This window comes from Anomaloglossus baeobatrachus, chromosome 6 (assembly GCF_048569485.1).
Source record: "Anomaloglossus baeobatrachus isolate aAnoBae1 chromosome 6, aAnoBae1.hap1, whole genome shotgun sequence".
In the NCBI taxonomy this organism is placed as follows: Eukaryota; Metazoa; Chordata; class Amphibia; order Anura; family Aromobatidae; genus Anomaloglossus; species Anomaloglossus baeobatrachus.
In genome coordinates this window covers 83,813,512-83,831,999 of record NC_134358.1, presented here as the reverse complement: position 1 = coordinate 83,831,999, position 18,488 = coordinate 83,813,512, and the positions used below count along the sequence as shown (strand labels likewise).

Sequence of the window (18,488 nt, the reverse complement as noted above, 5' to 3'; positions counted from 1 at the left end):
GTCCATCTCTTTTCTTTGAATTCCCTTCGAAAAAAATTTCTTGATCTTGACCCTTAAAAAAATCCCCAACAGCGGTTATCATGTCGCTATTGTCGTCAAATTTCTTTCCCCGGAGGTGTTCCTTGAGGCGAGGAAAGAGAAACAAGTCACTGGGGGCTAGATCTGGCAAATAGGGGGGGTGTTCCACCAGTTCAAAGCCCGTTTCTTGAATGGTTGCCATGACAATTGCAGCTTTGTGAGCCGGCGCGTTATCTTAGTGAAACAGCACTCCAGCCCGCAGTTTGCCGCGCCTTTTCTCCTTGATAGCCTCCTGCAATCTTCTTATTTGTTGTGCGTAGTAGGAGCCCGTAATAGTGGCTCCCTTCTCCAAATAGTCCACCATAATAATTCCTTCAGCGGCCCAAAAAACGGACACCATAACCTTCCCTGCTGAGCTTGACACTTTGAATTTCTTCGGCGTCGGTTCGTCGGCTCGTTTCCATGTCATCGATTGTTGTTTAGTTTCGGGATCAAAGTGGTAGATCCAGGTCTCGTCCATGGTCAAAAAACGTGACAAAAACTTCTCCTTGTCTGCTTGGAACTTTTCGAGATTTGCTATTGAAATGTCAACTCGTTTCTTCTTTTGCTCGTCGGTTAACATTTTTGGCACCCAACGCGCGGAGACCTTTCTCATATGCAATTCTTTTGCAAGGATTCTTTGAATACTGCCATATTCAGCTACATGCCTGATAGTCACTCTTCGATCTGCCAATACAACTTCTTCAACTTTTTTCACGTTTTCGTCATTGAGGGACGGGGTTGGGCGTCCTTCACAATGTTCATCTTCCGTCGATGTTCTTCCCAGCTTACATTCCTTGGCCCAGCGTGCAACTGTGGAATATGTAGGAGAAGAGTCCCCCAATGTTACCACCAAGTCGCTGTGTATGTCTTTGGTAGTCATTTTTTTCAAACAGAGGTATTTGCTGACAGCTCTGAGCTCGTTTTTTTCCATTTAGATGTTCACTCCTCGGCAGTTCATATTCAAATGAATGTAGCTCCCGGGAATCGTGGCCTATTTTAAGTGATTTTTTTTTCCCTGGACTAGTGGGTACCTAAGAGAGAAGAAAACATTTTATTTTAATTTCTGTGTGCAATAGAAATAACCGATTATCATTACTTTTGGATCGCCCCTCGTACAATATAATGTACTGTATTCATATAAAATTATTACAGTACGCTAATACAAAATACTGTACTGTACAGTAAAGAACATAAAAAACAAATTAAACTATTCATTAGCTTACAATAGAATTGTTGGTCTACGGGAGGTACAATACAAGCAATGGGCTGCACTGGTTATCCATACGAAAGTGCAGTACTGTATCCACAAATGCAAAATGATAGACATGCTATATAGTATATACTGTACACTGCAATGGTATGCTGTGTACATTATACGGTACATATGCACAAAACGTTACCTCCAGAGCGGGTCAGAGCGTGGTGAAAGGATGGAACCAGAAGTGTGTACGGTGAATATTTGCTCTTATTGCAAAGCATTGCTCTTAAACCAAGTTACAAATTTTTAGAAAGCTTTGCTTGTCTTGTAAAACGCTCTCAAACCAAGTTACTCTTAATCCAAGGTTCCACTGTATGTTACATCCCCTCTGTGATTATATAACATTACACATCTCTAAAAGTCAATAAGTCATCTGCTCCACCATTATATATATTTGTACCTGGGCTGAATGTAGAAAAAGTTCTCCTGTTGGCCACCTATAAAAGAATTATTTCCATAGATTACAAGACTTTCTTGACTTTCTTACTAGATCAGAGCTTCTCAAACTTTGTGGCCTCACCAGACATTCTACATGGACAGTAATGATCTCTGGTGCTTGCTGTCTATAGCAGAAGTTCATGCTCAAAATCAAAGATTTACAATTTTCCTTGTTTTGTCAGGAAATGATGATATCTGTGATAAGTTTCTCCCCGGCAGCGTCTCATAAATAGGGGGTGCCTCACATTTTGAGAAGCACTGCTCTAGATAAACACGTATGATCAAATGAAGGACTTGTTTCCTACATGTCCATGAATTTTGCCGTTGAACACATTTAAGGGTATATTCACACGAGATGCATTTGCTGCTGAAATTCGATAGCACATTCAAAAACAGCAACAACAAGCCTTATTATTGCACTTTTCTCCCAATAGACTCAGTCTGAAAATGCAAGTTCATTTTCCTTTTTAGACAGACCAGTAAAGCCTTTTTGGCGAGTTTTGTTAATAGTTTTGGCCACTTGACCTGTAGTTCAGAAGAGCAGTAATTGTCTTGTCTTTGCACAATCAACCAATATGTTTTGATAATTCATATCAGATGCTAATCTGTATAATTATTCATCCACCATGTAGAAAGAGTATTTTTCATTTTGGAGCAGTTTCTCTAGAAATATTATTTTAGCATAGATTTTAGAATTTTGTTTTTCATGTCCTTTAACTGTCGAGCTGTTTTTTTTTCCTCTTTGACACAGACTACAGCAAAACTTTTAGAGAGCTCTCATCAGCAGCATGGATTTCTTTCCCTAACTTACACCAAAGCGGTGACCAGGAATGTCCGCCACAAGTTGACCACCAGGAATGAAAGGAGTTCTAGGAGCTTTCAAAAACTTTCTGAGGGTTCTTCAGACAGTTCCCCTCACTTTCTTCATGAGATCTTAATTTCGGCACAAGCTTTTGATGTTGTCCTCTTCTTCCCTTTGCTTCATGCAATTTCAACTATTTTTGATGTTAGTAGACCACAAAGCAAAAAAGAAAAACACAAATCTCCTGGACAACCTATGAGATCCCACACGTTGACCTCACGCAATCTACCTCTTATTTACATCAATACCAGCGTCATCAGAGTCTTTGTTCCTAAAGCTGAAGAAACACAGCAGCATATAGGAGGTGTGTATCAGAGCTACATCACTTCTTTGTTATGTTTGTGCTTTTCTGTAACCAGCGGTATATTTATCATAATAGCAAACCACATGTCTTTTATGGAGAACTACAGAGGTAATTTTTCTCTTGGCTCAACATATCCTAAAATGTGTGCTGTGAGACTGACAACTTTTTAAAACAAAATAATGTTGTTTTACTATGTGTCGTACTATGTCTATACTTTAAACACCTAAACCTCAATCCATAGCCATAATCAGCATAGGGTTATAAATACAAACACGATTTGCCCAAGGGGCAACTAAAGGTACCCTAATTAAAGATTATGAAACTTAACTTTTATTCCCAAACAAATAACGTACATCATTCTAAAATACGTGGCAGGTAGAGCAACCTAATATATACTAAATCATGTATCCGGCCGCGGACCAGACACTATGAGTAAGTGGACCACTGTCCTAAAATACTATCAAAGTGGTATTGCCCTACCCTACCTATAAAAGCTAACTTGTAGCCGTCCCAAAATGTTTCACTATGTCTGGCTTCATCAGGGGGCTACGGCTATAGATATAGCCTTAACCTGCTGATGAAGCCACACATGGTAAAACTCGTCAAAGCAATTTCGCAAGGTATTCTGGTGTGATTTGCTTTGAAAAGTCACAGTTTGGCTCAGCTTGGAGTTATGCAGAATTTTTCCACGACAAAATAGGCAGCGTGAGGAGGGTGGTACAGTGGGGGCGTGATACCACAGCTCATCTAATTTCTGATGAGCTGTAGCTTTCCATACAATATAAATGTTATTCCAGTCATGACTGGACTAATGTTTCTGGCATAATGTGCGCCACTCTTCATACACTCCTAGTTCATGATGAGGCATGTACCTTTTATTGAATCCGAGGGGGTCTGACCCCTACATGCCCCCTCATCAAGACAAAATTTAAATAATAAACTCCTAAAACTTTGAAACACTTTGGGTGGTCTTTTGACCACTTTGATTGTATGGTATATTTCTGTGGGCAATTGGGCTTGTATACAGTTTCCAGACTATACATTTGATTGGTTCTGGTAAAGTGTGTATTTGTTAGCTATCTGTGGTAATTTATTGTTGGTGGTGCTTGTTTGGAGTTTGTGTGGTAATTTTTTCTGTCACTTATCTAACCTGGTTAGAGCTTTCTAGGGCCTTAAGGGTCAGTCGTCAGTGAGTGGGGGCGCCATATGCGAAGGATTAGGGTGCCGACCTCCACGGCAAGGTAGTGGTAAGAATAGAGGCTTCTAGGGTCAGCTTTCCTTGCTTTTATTACTACTATCATCACAGTATGCTTTTGGTGTGCTGTGAATTCTATGGGAATACTTCTAATTTTTAATGTCTATCCAATAAATTCAAAGTTTTAGGAGTTTATTATTTAAATTTTGTCTTCTTGTACTTCTAAATTTATTTTGTTTTTGATTGCCCCCTCATGAAAACCAGTAAGAAAATCACCATTCTTGATGAAGCGGGACCTTTGTATCTACTTTTGATTATCTAATGGTTTTCGTATGAATTTGTGCTCTTCAACCAAATGTAAGAAGTTGTAAAGGGGGCACATCTATAGATAGTCCAATTCACTTCTATTGAATAATAAAATATGGTTTAAGACTTTATTTTCCAAAGAAACGTGAAAAAAGAATTGGGCCAATAATAATGGAGATTACTAAAGGCCCCGTCACACACAGAGATAAATCTTTGGCAGATCTGTGGTTGCAGTGAAATCATGGACATATTGTTCCATTTGTACACAGCCACAAACCTGGGACTGATTGTCCACAATTTCACTGCAACCACAGATCTGCCACAGATTTGTCTCTGTGTGTGACAGGGCCTTTACTGTAGGGGGAAACAAATATTTTGTCTCTATGCTGCAAGACCTGCGCCATGTTTGAGAGTCACTTTGATCTTTAGTATTAGAACTATTTTTTTTGTGATCTAGGACATCCCCATATGTGGGATATTTTTTTTGACATGTTTTTGTTCTGTCCATCAGCAAACCAGAATATCAGTGAAGATACGCTGGTGTTAAAGATTGCCTCTGTGTCCATGGCTCCACAAGCAGACAACCCTCTTAGCCGGAGTGTCTTACGAAAGGATATATACCAGTAAGTAAAAATCAAGAACGCTTTCTAAAAAAATAACACCTTATAGATGTACTTTGTGTACTTGTAGATCAGACTATATTGCATCATGTGGTGTCAATCAGGAGCTTATAAGGCCAGCAGGTTATTGATATGTACAGGGTGGGCCATTTATATGGACACACATAAATAAAATGGGAATGGTTAGTAATGTTTGTGGTTCATTAGTATATGGGAGAGGGGAAACTTTTCAAGATGGGTGGTGACCATGGTGGCCATTTTAAAGGCGGACATTTTGAAGTTGGCCATTTTGGATCCAACTTTATTTTTTCTAATGAGAAGAGGGTCATGTGACACATCAAACTTATTGAGAATTTCACAAGAAAAACAGTGGTGTGCTTGGTTTTAATGTAACTTTATTTGTTCATTAGTTATTTACATTTTTAGGACAACTTATAAAATGTGTTCAAAGTGCTGCCCATTGTGTTGAATTGTCAATCCAACCCTCTTCTCCCACTCTTGATACATTGATAGGAACACCGCAGAAGAAATTCTATCACAGGCTTCCAGTATCCGCTATTTCAGATGCTGCACATCTGGTATCTTGACAGCATAGACCATTGCCTTCAGATGACCCCAAAGGTACAAGTCTAAGGGGGTCAGATCGGGAGTCCTTGGTGGCCATTCAACTGGCCCATGATGACCAATCCACTTTCCAGGACACTTTCCATGGTGCACCATTGTTTTTCTTGTGAAATTTATTTAGGTGTATCCATATAAATGGCCCACCCAGTGTCATGGACTCATGGGACTGGGACATAACTTACCAGTTTACAAAGCTTTAGTGCCACCTCATCTGCAATATGCAGTTCTGTTTTGTGCGCCAGTTCATTCAAAGGATGCCCTCGAGTTAGAAAAGGCACAAATATAGAGCCATAAAACTGATAAATTACATATAGATCAAAGTTATGAGAAGAGGTAAAAATAATGTATTAACTTTTGAGAAGAGACTTCTAAGAGGGTCATGATTATCTTGTGCAAGTACATAAATGGCCCATACAAAAAACGTAGTCAAAAGCTATATCATGTAAAACCTCCTCAATAGACAAGTTAGGCACTTCCTCCATCTAGAGTAAAAAAAAAGTTCAATCTCCAGAGGAGACAAGGCTTCTTAACCATAAGAACTATTAAGGTGGTGTCACACACAGCGACGGCGACAACGACGTCGCTGCTTGGTCACCATTTTCTGTCGCTGTGTGTGACATCCAGCAACGAGCTGGCCCCTGCTGTGAGGTCGCCGGTCATTGCTGAATGTCCTGTTTCATTTTTTGCTCGTCGCTCTCCCGCTGTGAAGCACACATCGCTGTGTGTGACAGCGAGAGAGCAACAAACTGAAGCGAGCAGGGAGCCGGCGTCTGGCAGCCTGCGGTAAGCTGTAACCACGGTAAACATTGGGTAACCAAGGGAAGCCCTTTCCTTGGTTACCCGATATTTACATTAGTTACTAGCACCGCCGCTCTCAGGCTGCCAGTGCCGGCTCCCTGCACACGTAGCTGGAGTACACATCGGGTAAATAAGCAAAGGTTTGCTTATTAACCCGATGTGTACTCTGGCTAGGAGTGCAGGGAGTCAGCGCTAAGCGGTGTGCGCTGGTAACCAATGTAAATATCGGGTAATGGTTACCCGATATTTACCTTAGTTACCAAGCGCAGCATCGCTTCCACGCGTCGCTGCTGGCTTGGGGCTGGTCACTGGTCACTGGTGAGATCGGCCTGTTTGACAGCTCACCAGCGACCATGTAACGACGCAGCAGCGATCCTGAAAAGGTCAGGTCGCCCGTCGTGATCGCTGCTGCGTCGCTATGTGTGAAAGGGGCTTAAATCTGTGGAATAGTCTACCTCCAGAGCTGGTCACGGCAGGAACAGTAGTGGTTTAATAAAAGGTTTGTGTATGGGTTTTTTTTAGAAGGAAATAAAAATAATTATGTAAACATTGTAACGTTCTTTTCTGAATCTTTGGTCCAGTGGATCAATAATAGGGATTAGGTGGGAAAGATTATCTCTTTTGGGGTGGAACATATCTTACATTGTGGTTGGCCATATGTCTCATTTCTTGTTTCTACTTTCCCAATTCTCGGTAGAACTTCATAGACATTTGTCTTTTTTCCCAGCAGTGTTTGCTATGCTGTCTAATTAAAATGTGCGCTGTTCATTTAGTTTTGAAGGTCAAAGGTTTATGTAGATTTTAGGTTATCAAAGCTGTATATGACTGTTTTCTTGTAGAAAGAGCTAGTTTCATAGTTTAATAGATTAGTAGTACTTGTAAAAATTAGCAAGTTTGTAATATATCTTGTAGGAGAAATTTGCTTCTTTTGTGCCCGGATGTGATCATTCACTCTCCATTCATGGGTATAATATGTATTTAGTGAAGACAGACTTTCCCATTACAGATAAAGGAGATAATGCTCATAAGATTCTATGTAAAGTGAAGGCGAAGTGATAGAACCAGATACAATTTTCTGTAAATTCTAAAAATGACAGCTACACCATAAAGCTTTCTGAGGCCTTCTTTTAGGACACACGCTTCTTCTTCTTCTTTTTCTTTTTTTTTTTTTTGAGAAGGGGAATGCACAAAAAACAAAAATCCAGGTTTTTTTTTGTTTTTTTTTCTTCAGCATTCACATCTGCAGTTTAAATAATGTAATGATAAATAATTCAATTTTTATCAAAAAAATTGAGGAAATGTTAGCTCACCACCGCCATCTAGTATGCAAGGAACCATGTCCTGACCAAACGTGTGAAGTATCCTTCCGAAAAATGAAGTTCCAGCTCAAGAATGATCTTTAACATTCGAAAACTCTTTATTCCATTACAACAATATTGAATGAGCCATGGAGGTAAATATGGGGCATAGGGAATCTGGCTTGACAAAGAACACAGCCGGTGTTCGAAATGCGTCACCAGATTCCCTATTTGCAAACAAGGGAAATAAATTCAGCACTCTTGTGGTGTCCATTACAATTGTAGAAAGACCTTTTTTCAATGTTCATTAAAAATCCAACATCAGGGACAGGAGAATGTACAATGACGTGTTTTGCGCATGTAGTGTGCTCTTAATCATAGCATGATTGTATGCAATCAGTGATGCCGCATCGAGTCCCTGCACCTGCTTCCGAGCTGAGCTGGCTGCTTCACTTGTATTGTTACATAGTTACATAGGTTGAAGAAAGATCTAGGTCCATCTAGTTCAACCTTCCTCCACCAATTCTACATTTTGTCCCTAAGTCACTTATAACCATCAATGTTGTGTACTGAGGAAATCATCCAGCCCTTTTTTAAAAGCTGTTACAGTGTCAGCCATTACTACCTCTTGTGGTAGGGCATTCCACAGTCTGACTGCTCTAACTGTAAAGAACCCTTTCCTATTTAGCTGCTGGAATTGCTTTTCTTCCACTCGTAGCGAGTGCCTTCTGGTCCTTCGTATTCTCTTTGGAAGGAATAAGTCATGTGCCAGTCCTTTATATTGACCACACATGTATTTATACATATAAATAATATCTCCTCTGAGTCTTTTTTTTAAGCTAAACAAATCCAACTTTGTCAACTTTTCAGTATATGGGAGACCTCCATTTCTTGTAGTAGTCTAGTTGCTGCCTTTAACTCTAACTTCTGAATATCCCTTTTAAAGTGTGGAGCCCAAAACTGGATCCCATTTTCCAGATGTAGCCTTACAAGTGATTTATGGAGGGCTAACAATACTTTGGGATCACAGGATCTAATCTCTCTTTTTATACACCCTAAAATCTTGTTTGCTTTAGCAGCTGCTGCCTGACATTGAGTGCTGTTGCTTAGCTTATTTGTAATCAGAATACTCAAGTCTTTCTCCTGTTCTGTAATCCCGAATATATTTCAATTTAATGTATACGGAGTTAGAGAATTACTTCGTACTAGGTGCATTACTTTACATTTATCAACATTAAATCTCATTCTACCGGATTTCCTATCCCCCATGTTTACCTCCATGGCTCTTTGTTGGAATGGAATAAAGATTTTTTTAAGATTTTTTTTTTGAATTTTAAAGATCATCCTAGGCTGGAACTTCATTTTTTTAGAAAAATATTTTTTTTATTTTTGACCTTTTTTTTCTCATAATGTAATATTTTGTATGGGAAAAAAACACAATTTTGTGTTATTTTACCATTTACTCATTTTTAACTTTTCAAATTGCTCGTAATAATAGAATTCAAAAAGTTTGCCGTCAGTCACAAATTTCTAGGTGTCTTGTGCTTGGCACTTGTACAGCCCTGACAATAACTATGTTAACCATATGCTCAGTATTATTAATGTGAACAGATGTAGAGTGATGTGATCCAAAAATCATCAGGTGTAAACGGTTCGTTTTGTCATAATTGTCTCGTGTAAATCTGCGTGATATCATGGCTTCCTCTAGGATTGTACTTCAAACAAAGGATTTGACGGGAACACCTTGTTATGGTTAGGGCGTTTTTAGCTTTATTGAATGAAAAAAAATATATATTTTTTTATTTTAAATATAAGCATCTGAAACACAGGACTGTTGATGCTACTTTGGATCAAAGCTGGAAAAAAAATCTAAGTTCTAAAGGAAAAATCACAGTTTACTGATTTTCTGTGAAATACCGTGCTCTGGTTTTTGTCACCTCTTGATTTAAACCATGTTGATCACAAGGGCAGAGAGGCTGGCAAATAGAGGTAATCAAGTTCTCAATGAAATAATACATGACATTGAATGGAATTGGCACCATCGCCAGACTTGAAAGCACGCACATAAGTGGTACCAAGTGAGAAAAGTCACAGAGAAAAGTCAGCTGTGTAATCCAGTCATTCCTGGTAAAAGCCAGTCTGCTCCTCAGATGTGGCAGCTTTCGTGCTCTAAAGTGCTTCCTACTGAACTTCAACAGATGTTGTTAAAATGAAATACTTTTCGGAGTATAAACAATTCACATTCTTATACATGACAATCTTTTTCACTTCCTGTATCATGTATCGTGAGCGGAGGAAAAAATTCACAATACCGTCTTTTTATGGAGGTGGCAAGTGCCAGCAACACAACGTTACACCAACGAAGTGGCAGCAACATTCAAGTTCAAAGGCCGAGCTGATGAGATCCGTAAGTTATTGGCCGAGGGCTAACGGTTTAATGGCTTTAGCTCAACTTCAAAGAATCCGGTTGAGTTTTCCTCAGTCGCCTCTGCAGTTTGAAGAGAACTTTATGTAAGTTGATTGAAAGTTCTGCCCAAGTGTTGGAGACACACTAGACTTACATTATTGAAGACTATTAGAGAGGTTTTCATTCATTCGCTTCTTATTTTCTTCAGTACGATCCTTTGTATTTAAGCAACTAGGAAGAACACAAAATGATCATTGTGTCTCTTCGCAAGAAGACTTACTTTTCTACATTTTTGTATGTTTAAAACTGTTTGGAATCTTTGGAGTTTTCATTTAGATGAAATTAAAGAAGTTGCCTGGGAAATAAAACAAAATTACAAAGTACGTAAATATTTATAGAAAAATATCAGCGGTCACATGTCCTTGTGGCGGGATGTCATCACTGCAGAGGTCACATGGCTTTCTGGAGGGATGTCATCACTGCATCGGATACATATCCTTGTGGAAGGTTGTCATGGCTGTATTGGTTTCATGTCCTTGTGGAGGGATGTCGTTGCTGCATCAGTCACATGTCCTTGAGGCGGGATGTCATCTCAGGAGAGTGCACATGTCCTTGTGGAAGGATGCCATCGCTGCATTAGTTACATATCCTTTTGGTGGGATGTCGTCGCTGCATCAGTTACATTTCTTTTTAGCATTGCTAAATCAGTAATGTGGCCTTGAGGCGGGATGTAATCGCAGGAGAGGTCACATGTCCTTGTGGTAGGGATGTCGTCGCAGCATCAGTTTCACGTCCTTTTTGCAGGATATCATTGCTAAATCGGTTACATGGCTTTGTGGTGGGATGTCATCACAGGATAGGTCACATGTCCTTGTGGTAGGGATGCCATTGTTTTAGCAGCAGATAGACCAGTTTTGGCAGTATCTAATTAGGAATGCTTTTCCACACCTGGGTCAAAGATATTTCTTGTCTTTTCTTGTCAACCTAAAGAACAGTATTTTGTGGTTTCTTTAAAAACTTTAATGGCCACAAAAAAATTACATTTGTGTATGGAGTGCAGGTGTCAGAGTCACGCTTGCGATGAACCGTAGTTTTAAAAATGTAAGAAAACCGCATACAGCTTTCGTCTCATTCAGTCGAATTAACCATTTACCATTATAGGGGGGCACATAGTACAGATTCCTCATAGTGGCACATGAAAAGTAATATAAAATGTCCTGATAGCTGTGGAACTAATTTACTAATTAAGGCCGGTTTCAGACATCCGTGTTTAATCAGGTACCAGTCACACGCATGGTTATGGTCATACATGTGTTACACGTGTCATACGTGTGTCATCCATGTTTGCATATGTGTGACAGGTACCGGAGAAAACACGGGTCTGTGAAATAAAAAGATTTTCCATATTTACCTGCTGCCTCTCACTTCTGACCGCCGCTCATTATATTCATCGATTATTCACCGCACTCAGGACCTGGAAGCCAGGGCAGCGCTGGGGATATCGCCTGGCACAGCACCGCCGAGGATAGCATCGCGGGGACAGGTGAGTATTCTGCAAGCACAGTGACATCCAGGAGGTCATCGGAGTTCCCAATGACCTCTAATGACATCCTGATGACTCCTGAAACACCCGCGCTACAGCTTCATGGGTTCATCAGAGTTCATTGTGAACTGTGATAAGTCCCCGATGCTGTCCCCGTGATACTCCGGCTTCCAGGAGCTTCTCAACACACACACACTCTGCTGTATACTCACCCAGTAATGCGATCCCCGGCACTGAAGTCCCCAGTGCTGCTACGGCTTCCAGCTCCTCACTGCAGTGAATATTCAGTGAGTATAATGAGCGGGCTTCAGGAACAGGAGGCAGCAGAGCCGGAGACCGCATCGCTGGGGAGAGGTAAATATAGAAAATAAATTTATTAAAAAGACCCGAGTTTTCTCCGGTATGTGTCACACTGATGTCACACGGATCACATCAGTGTGACACCCGTGCTGCTGGAAAAAAACGGACATGCCTGCGTGTGTGCGTGCGGGGTCATGAGAGATCACATAGTCCATGTGAAAACACAACCGTGTGAGTACAGCGTAGAATAACATGGGTACGTGTGACATCCGTTTTAATATCAGATGTCACACGTACCTAAAACACGGACGTCTGAAACCAGCCTAAGAGTCTTATTTCTGTTTATTGTCTGTATTGAAGCTTGCAAAGACAAAATTATTTTGTAGTCTTTGTAACAAAGTGTGTCATGTTGCAACACAGAAATATTCTCAGAGAGTCCAAATGTTTCCTACTTGCCCATATCAACTGACCACCAGTCTACTTATATTTTATTCGAGCTGAAATTTTTATTCAAGTTTTTTCGAATAACAAATGCAGAAAAGTAATCAACAATATCAATAAAGTCAGATAGTGATGCATGTAACTTGGGTATTTATTACCTGGGAAGAGAGTAGGAGGAAAAGTGACAGAGAAGATAGAATAGGAACACAAAGGGGAGAGGTATGTAGAAGTAAGGCTTGACATCGTTCATTGTGCTTTTTAATTTTCTAGATTTCAATTTTTCAGTGAGAGGTAGAGTGGACTAGCGTACCATCAGGATAAAGTGGGAAGGTGGATACACAGAAAAAATAAGCGTCTGATTAAGACTAGGGGCTTAAATTCACATTCAACAGCCATCCATTGGCCGTCATCTATCTTTGCCAACTTCCCTATACACATGAATGCTTGGCCTTGCGTGGTGCTTCTGTATTTTATAGAAGAGAGCTGTGCTTATTGCAAGGGATGTATTGCCCACAATACACGGTCATCTGATTTCGGTGATTCAGTATTGTAAAATAATATCTAGTCCCGCCATGTTTCTCTATGGTGGCTAGGATTCTGGCTCTGAGTTTGTCCATTCTACTAAGAGAGATTTTGGAAAAGCATTCTTCAAGGATAGAGGAATCATTACTCATCTAATGATGTGAAAGTATCTTCTTTGTCACTTGTGTGAAGTAACTTACTAGTGAATGTATTTTATGTTTAGGTATGATTGGTATTATGACAGGTACATTTCATAAGCTACACTGAAAGATGGACCATGATCAACGGGCATGGACAACAAGGCCACATTTTCTCTATCATGCTTTTGGAACGTGACATGTTGTCTACATCAAATAATAGAAGACTTTAGTGTTTGTTTGATCTGCTTGTTTTTCATTTCTAGTTCCAGCTTCTTTACTTTATGGATAACTACAGATCAGCTTGAAATTGCTGAAGTCCTTCCATATTCTCTAGTGTTCCTAATACAATAAGCCCTTGTTTTAAGTGAAAAGAACGTGAGGTTCGTAACGTCATGACAAGACCTCTTCCAAGAATTCTGATGTTCCATGTGAGCGCACTGAGCTTACAACTTAAAAATGTTATCTCTGAGATTCATCACTTAGCTCATAAGACTTTTCAAAACTTAAAATTATGATTCAGATATGTTCTCTGTCTTTAATTGATAAGGAATTGTTTTTTTTTCCCTTTCAGAAACATTTTCATTGTGAAAATGTTTTTTTTCCCATCTGAATAAATAGACAACCTGTTCCGTCAACCACTTCTGCGCTTATTGCAGTGCAGACCATCTACAAGATAAGTTTAGGCAACACGAAATATGTGGGCCCCAGGACAAAGACCTGTTTAGAATTCCTTTGTTAGTGATGGCGAACCCGAACTGTAAAGTTTAGGGTCCATACCGAACACATAGTGTTCTTGCACACGATCCCGAACACGAGCTTTCCTGGGAAGCACATATTACAGTTCGGGTCCAGGGGCTGTAAAAAAACAAAAAGCACATTATTATAAAATACATTATGATTATACTTACAGGTCCCGCGACGCATCCTGCAGACTCTGTTTCCTGGCTACCTTCTGCTTCCGCGTCCAATCATTGCTGTTTCCCCGGGTAACTACCACTGACTTACAGGACCTTCTATGACGTTATAGTCATGTGACCAGTCTGGTGTGAATGTTGTACAGACATTGGCTTACAGACTGGTCACATGGCTATGATGTCAAGGAAGGTCCTGTTAACCTCCGGGGGTATTCACTGCACTGCTCGTCACTTCAGTTTTTCTGTTTTTTCAATTTATAGGTATAGGTAAAATTGTACTAAAAAAAATACTTATTAGGAGAAAAATCAGAAAAAGTGAAAATTTGCTAGTGGTCTCTTAATTTTTGCCATGGCTGTATGTTTGTGTGTATATATATATATATATATATATATATATATATATACACACACACATTATATAGTTGTATAAAAAGAAATGATTTAAAAAAATTATGTAGCGCTCCGTGGTATTTTTGATTCTCAGCGCAGATAAAGCGGACGGCGAAGGACTGCCACCCCTATCTGCCTGCCTTTACCTTGGCTGGCAATCAAAATACAGAAAAGCACACTTTTTTCAGTTATTTAAAAAAATAATTTAATTAAAAAATGTGTGCGCTCCCGCCGTATTTTGATCGCCAACCAGGTAAAACCAGGCAGCCGGGGGTCTTGGATTTTCCGCACCCCACAGCCGCCCCTGAAAAAGGCACATTGTTTCTTAGTGCCATTTCCAGGCGCTTTACCCTGCTCGTCCAGAGGCCCTGATGGTGGTGGCACGCTGGGTAATAAAGGGGTTAATACCAGCTTTGTATTCTCAGCTAGTAATGATATCAACTGTTGAAGAAAAGCGCAATAGGGTCTTACCAACGATAATGTGAGTAAAATGAAGGTAAAACCACCCACCTATAGGAGCTCTGCCAGTCACAACCCCTTAAATCGCATGTAGTCTCCTGGTGGAAAAGCTGCAGCCCCGGGTAGAGTATATGGATAAATAGGAGGAAGAAGTCCGGTTTGAATGCCGCGCTATTCAGCACTCCGCAAATGTATGATTAATGCCTTTGATGTTTTTTTTGCCTGATGTCCTTATGAAGGGAGCTGAGTACTCCTGAAACGCATAGACCTGTGCATGAAAATAAAAGGCATTAATCATACATTTGTGGACTGGTGAATAGCGTGGCATTCAAATCGGACGTCTTCCTCCTATTTATCCTTAGTCTCAGCTAGTACTCAGCCCGAAAATCATGGTGTCACGCCAAATTAGACATGGCCATGGCCACTATGAATTTCTAGTAAACAGTCAAATGAAAATCACAACACAGAATTTTTTTTTATTAGAAATAAAAAAAAATTAAGAGACTCTATTTTAATTATAAAAAAATCTTTTGTCCGACATAGTCTACGGGGACAGTAATGTCGGCTCTGCTTCATGGCTCTGTAAAGACAAGTGTCTATACAGAGTGAGAAGCAGAGAGAGCCATGTCAGCTCTGATTCATCACCCTGTACAGACAGTCTCTACAGAGCGAGAAGCAGACTGACAGTGATAGTCAAAGTTCAATCGATATTCACTGCACTGCTCGTCACTCGGCAGTCTTCAGCCGTGTTCCTGACGTCACCGCGAACATGGCCGAAAACTGCCGAGTGACGAGCAGTGTAGTGAATACCACCGAACGTTAACAGGACCATCCTTGACGTCATAACCATTTGACCAGTCTGTAAGCCAGGGTCTAAAACATTCACACCAGAGTGGTCACATGGCTATGACGTCATGAAAGGTCCTGTCGTCAGTCGTGGTTACCCGGGGGCACAGCACTGATCTGACGTGGAAGCAGAAGCGGCCGGGAGACAGAGTCTGCAGGACGCGTTGCGGGACCTGTAAGTATAATGGCAATGTTTATTAACTATATTCTTTATTTTACAGACCCCCCCATCCCATTCCATAACTGTAAAGTCCAAGTTCGGGGTTCGGACACAAGTTTGTGTTATCTCAGAACCCAAACTCAAACCTTACAAAAAACTTGGGCGAGTCTCCCGAACATGAGCATCGGGGGTTTCGTCCATCACTACCCTTTGTCTTAAATGGAAAATCTCTAAATTCTCTTGCCATTTGTAAGCGCTTTGGCTGAAATATTACCGCTTTCTTCCTTGGACATGCTTAGTATTGCAGCTCAGATGTAGTCACAAAAACAGGGCTTTAAGACTTTTTTTTTATGGGGCTTATATTGCCTTGTTTGAAAGCTAGTTACAGTATAAGTTACACTAGATACATTTTCTGTTCTGGAAAAGAGCTTACCTCCAGCCCATAAATAAAATGTGGGGTTCAGGCCGGGTTCAGGCAAATGGGGTTTTTCATCCAGAAAAGGATGATTTTCATCCATATTGTTGATAATCTGTATTTCACCCTCATGTCATCATTGTGTCATCTGTATGTTCATATGTACATATATATGACATCTGTTTTTACACATCAACAGGTAAAAAGGATCAAGGGGATCCGATACCCAAATTATTACATTGGTTAGGATATGTCATTACTTTATGATATAAGAAGAATCCTTTAAAGGAGTTGTGACGACATGGACTCTGTTAGTGCCTAGAATGGGTTAAGTTTCTTAAAATTCAGCCAGACATGATGATAGTTTGTTTATAAGCGGGGGATAAGCCCCTCATTGTTCCTACAAGACTTCTAAGGTACCGTCACACATAACAAGATCGCTAGCGAGATCGCAGCTGAGTCACGGTTTCTGTGACGCAGTAGCGATCCCGTTAGCGATCTTCTTATGTGTGACACCTACCAGCGATCAGGCCCCTGCTGTGAGATCTCTAGTCGTTGCAGAATGGTCCAGGCCATTTTCTTTAAAGGCGACGTCCTGCTGGGCAGGGCACATCGCTGTGTTTGACACTGTGTGACAGGGTCACAGTGACTGCTGAGATCGTTATACAGGTCGCTACTGCGACCTGTATTGTTCCTGCATCGCTGGTAAGATCTGACTGTGTGACATCTCACCTGCGACCTCCCAGCGACTTCCCTGCGATCCCTATCAGGTCGCATCGTTTTCGGGATCGCTGGTAAGTCGTTGTGTGTGACTGAATAGGATAACTGAAGTGAGCACCAATATATATATATATGAGTGCAAGCCAAAAATACATACTATATATAAGAATAAGGCTGCACATCAAACTTAGATAATGGTATAATGCCTCAAGCATATGGAAAAATATTGGAATATACAATGAAAAATGCTACCTGCTAATTTGAACATGTGAATAATGAATTGCATACCTGCTATGAATATTAGGAAAAAGGAGATATTTAGCAATCGCATTGATCAATGTAACTGAGCCCCAAAGCCTCGTCAAGGCATATCTCTATATTGGGGTCCCTAGCTCTGTGACCCTAACTGTGTGTCATCTCATTGCAATTAAAAACTGCTATGGGTGGAGAGGGGTAACTAAGGACTTTCTTATATAGGAGATGGAAAAAACATGGCCGAAAGGGGCGGAGCTGTGTTCACATTCAGAAAAAAAAACTACATATAACTGAATAGGATAACTGAAGTGAGCACCAATATATATATATATGAGTGCAAGCCAAAAATACATACTATATATAAGAATAAGGCTGCACATCAAACTTAGATAATGGTATAATGCCTCAAGCATATGGAAAAATATTGGAATATACAATGAAAAATGCTACCTGCTAATTTGAACATGTGAATAATGAATTGCATACCTGCTATGAATATTAGGAAAAAGGAGATATTTAGCAATCGCATTGATCAATGTAACTGAGCCCCAAAGCCTCGTCAAGGCATATCTCTATATTGGGGTCCCTAGCTCTGTGACCCTAACTGTGTGTCATCTCATTGCAATTAAAAACTGCTATGGGTGGAGAGGGGTAACTAAGGACTTTCTTATATAGGAGATGGAAAAAACATGGCCGAAAGGGGCGGAGCTGTGTTCACATTCAGAAAAAAAACTACATATAACTGAATAGGATAACTGAAGTGAGCACCAATATATATATATATGAGTGCAAGCCAAAAATACATACTATATATAAGAATAAGGCTGCATATCAAACTTAGATAATGGTATAATGCCTCAAGCATATGGAAAAATATTGGAATATACAATGAAAAATGCTACCTGCTAATTTGAACATGTGAATAATGAATTGCATACCTGCTATGAATATTAGGAAAAAGGAGATATTTAGCAATCGCATTGATCAATGTAACTGAGCCCCAAAGCCTCGTCAAGGCATATCTCTATATTGGGGTCCCTAGCTCTGTGACCCTAACTGTGTGTCATCTCATTGCAATTAAAAACTGCTATGGGTGGAGAGGGGTAACTAAGGACTTTCTTATATAGGAGATGGAAAAAACATGGCCGAAAGGGGCGGAGCTGTGTTCACATTCAGAAAAAAAACTACATATAACTGAATAGGATAACTGAAG

General features: G+C 40.2%; 1 protein-coding gene across 1 annotated transcript in view; it reads left to right on the top strand.

Moving 5' to 3' along the window:
- Positions 1-18,488, top strand: part of VPS13B (vacuolar protein sorting 13 homolog B) — a 1,405,890-nt gene that overhangs the window by 854,007 nt on the left and 533,395 nt on the right. Inside the window, exons 29-30 of the mRNA XM_075353076.1 lie at positions 2,508-2,922; positions 4,935-5,046. Coding sequence (XP_075209191.1) covers positions 2,508-2,922; positions 4,935-5,046 — 527 coding nt within the window. The remainder of the gene's footprint in view (positions 1-2,507; positions 2,923-4,934; positions 5,047-18,488) is intronic.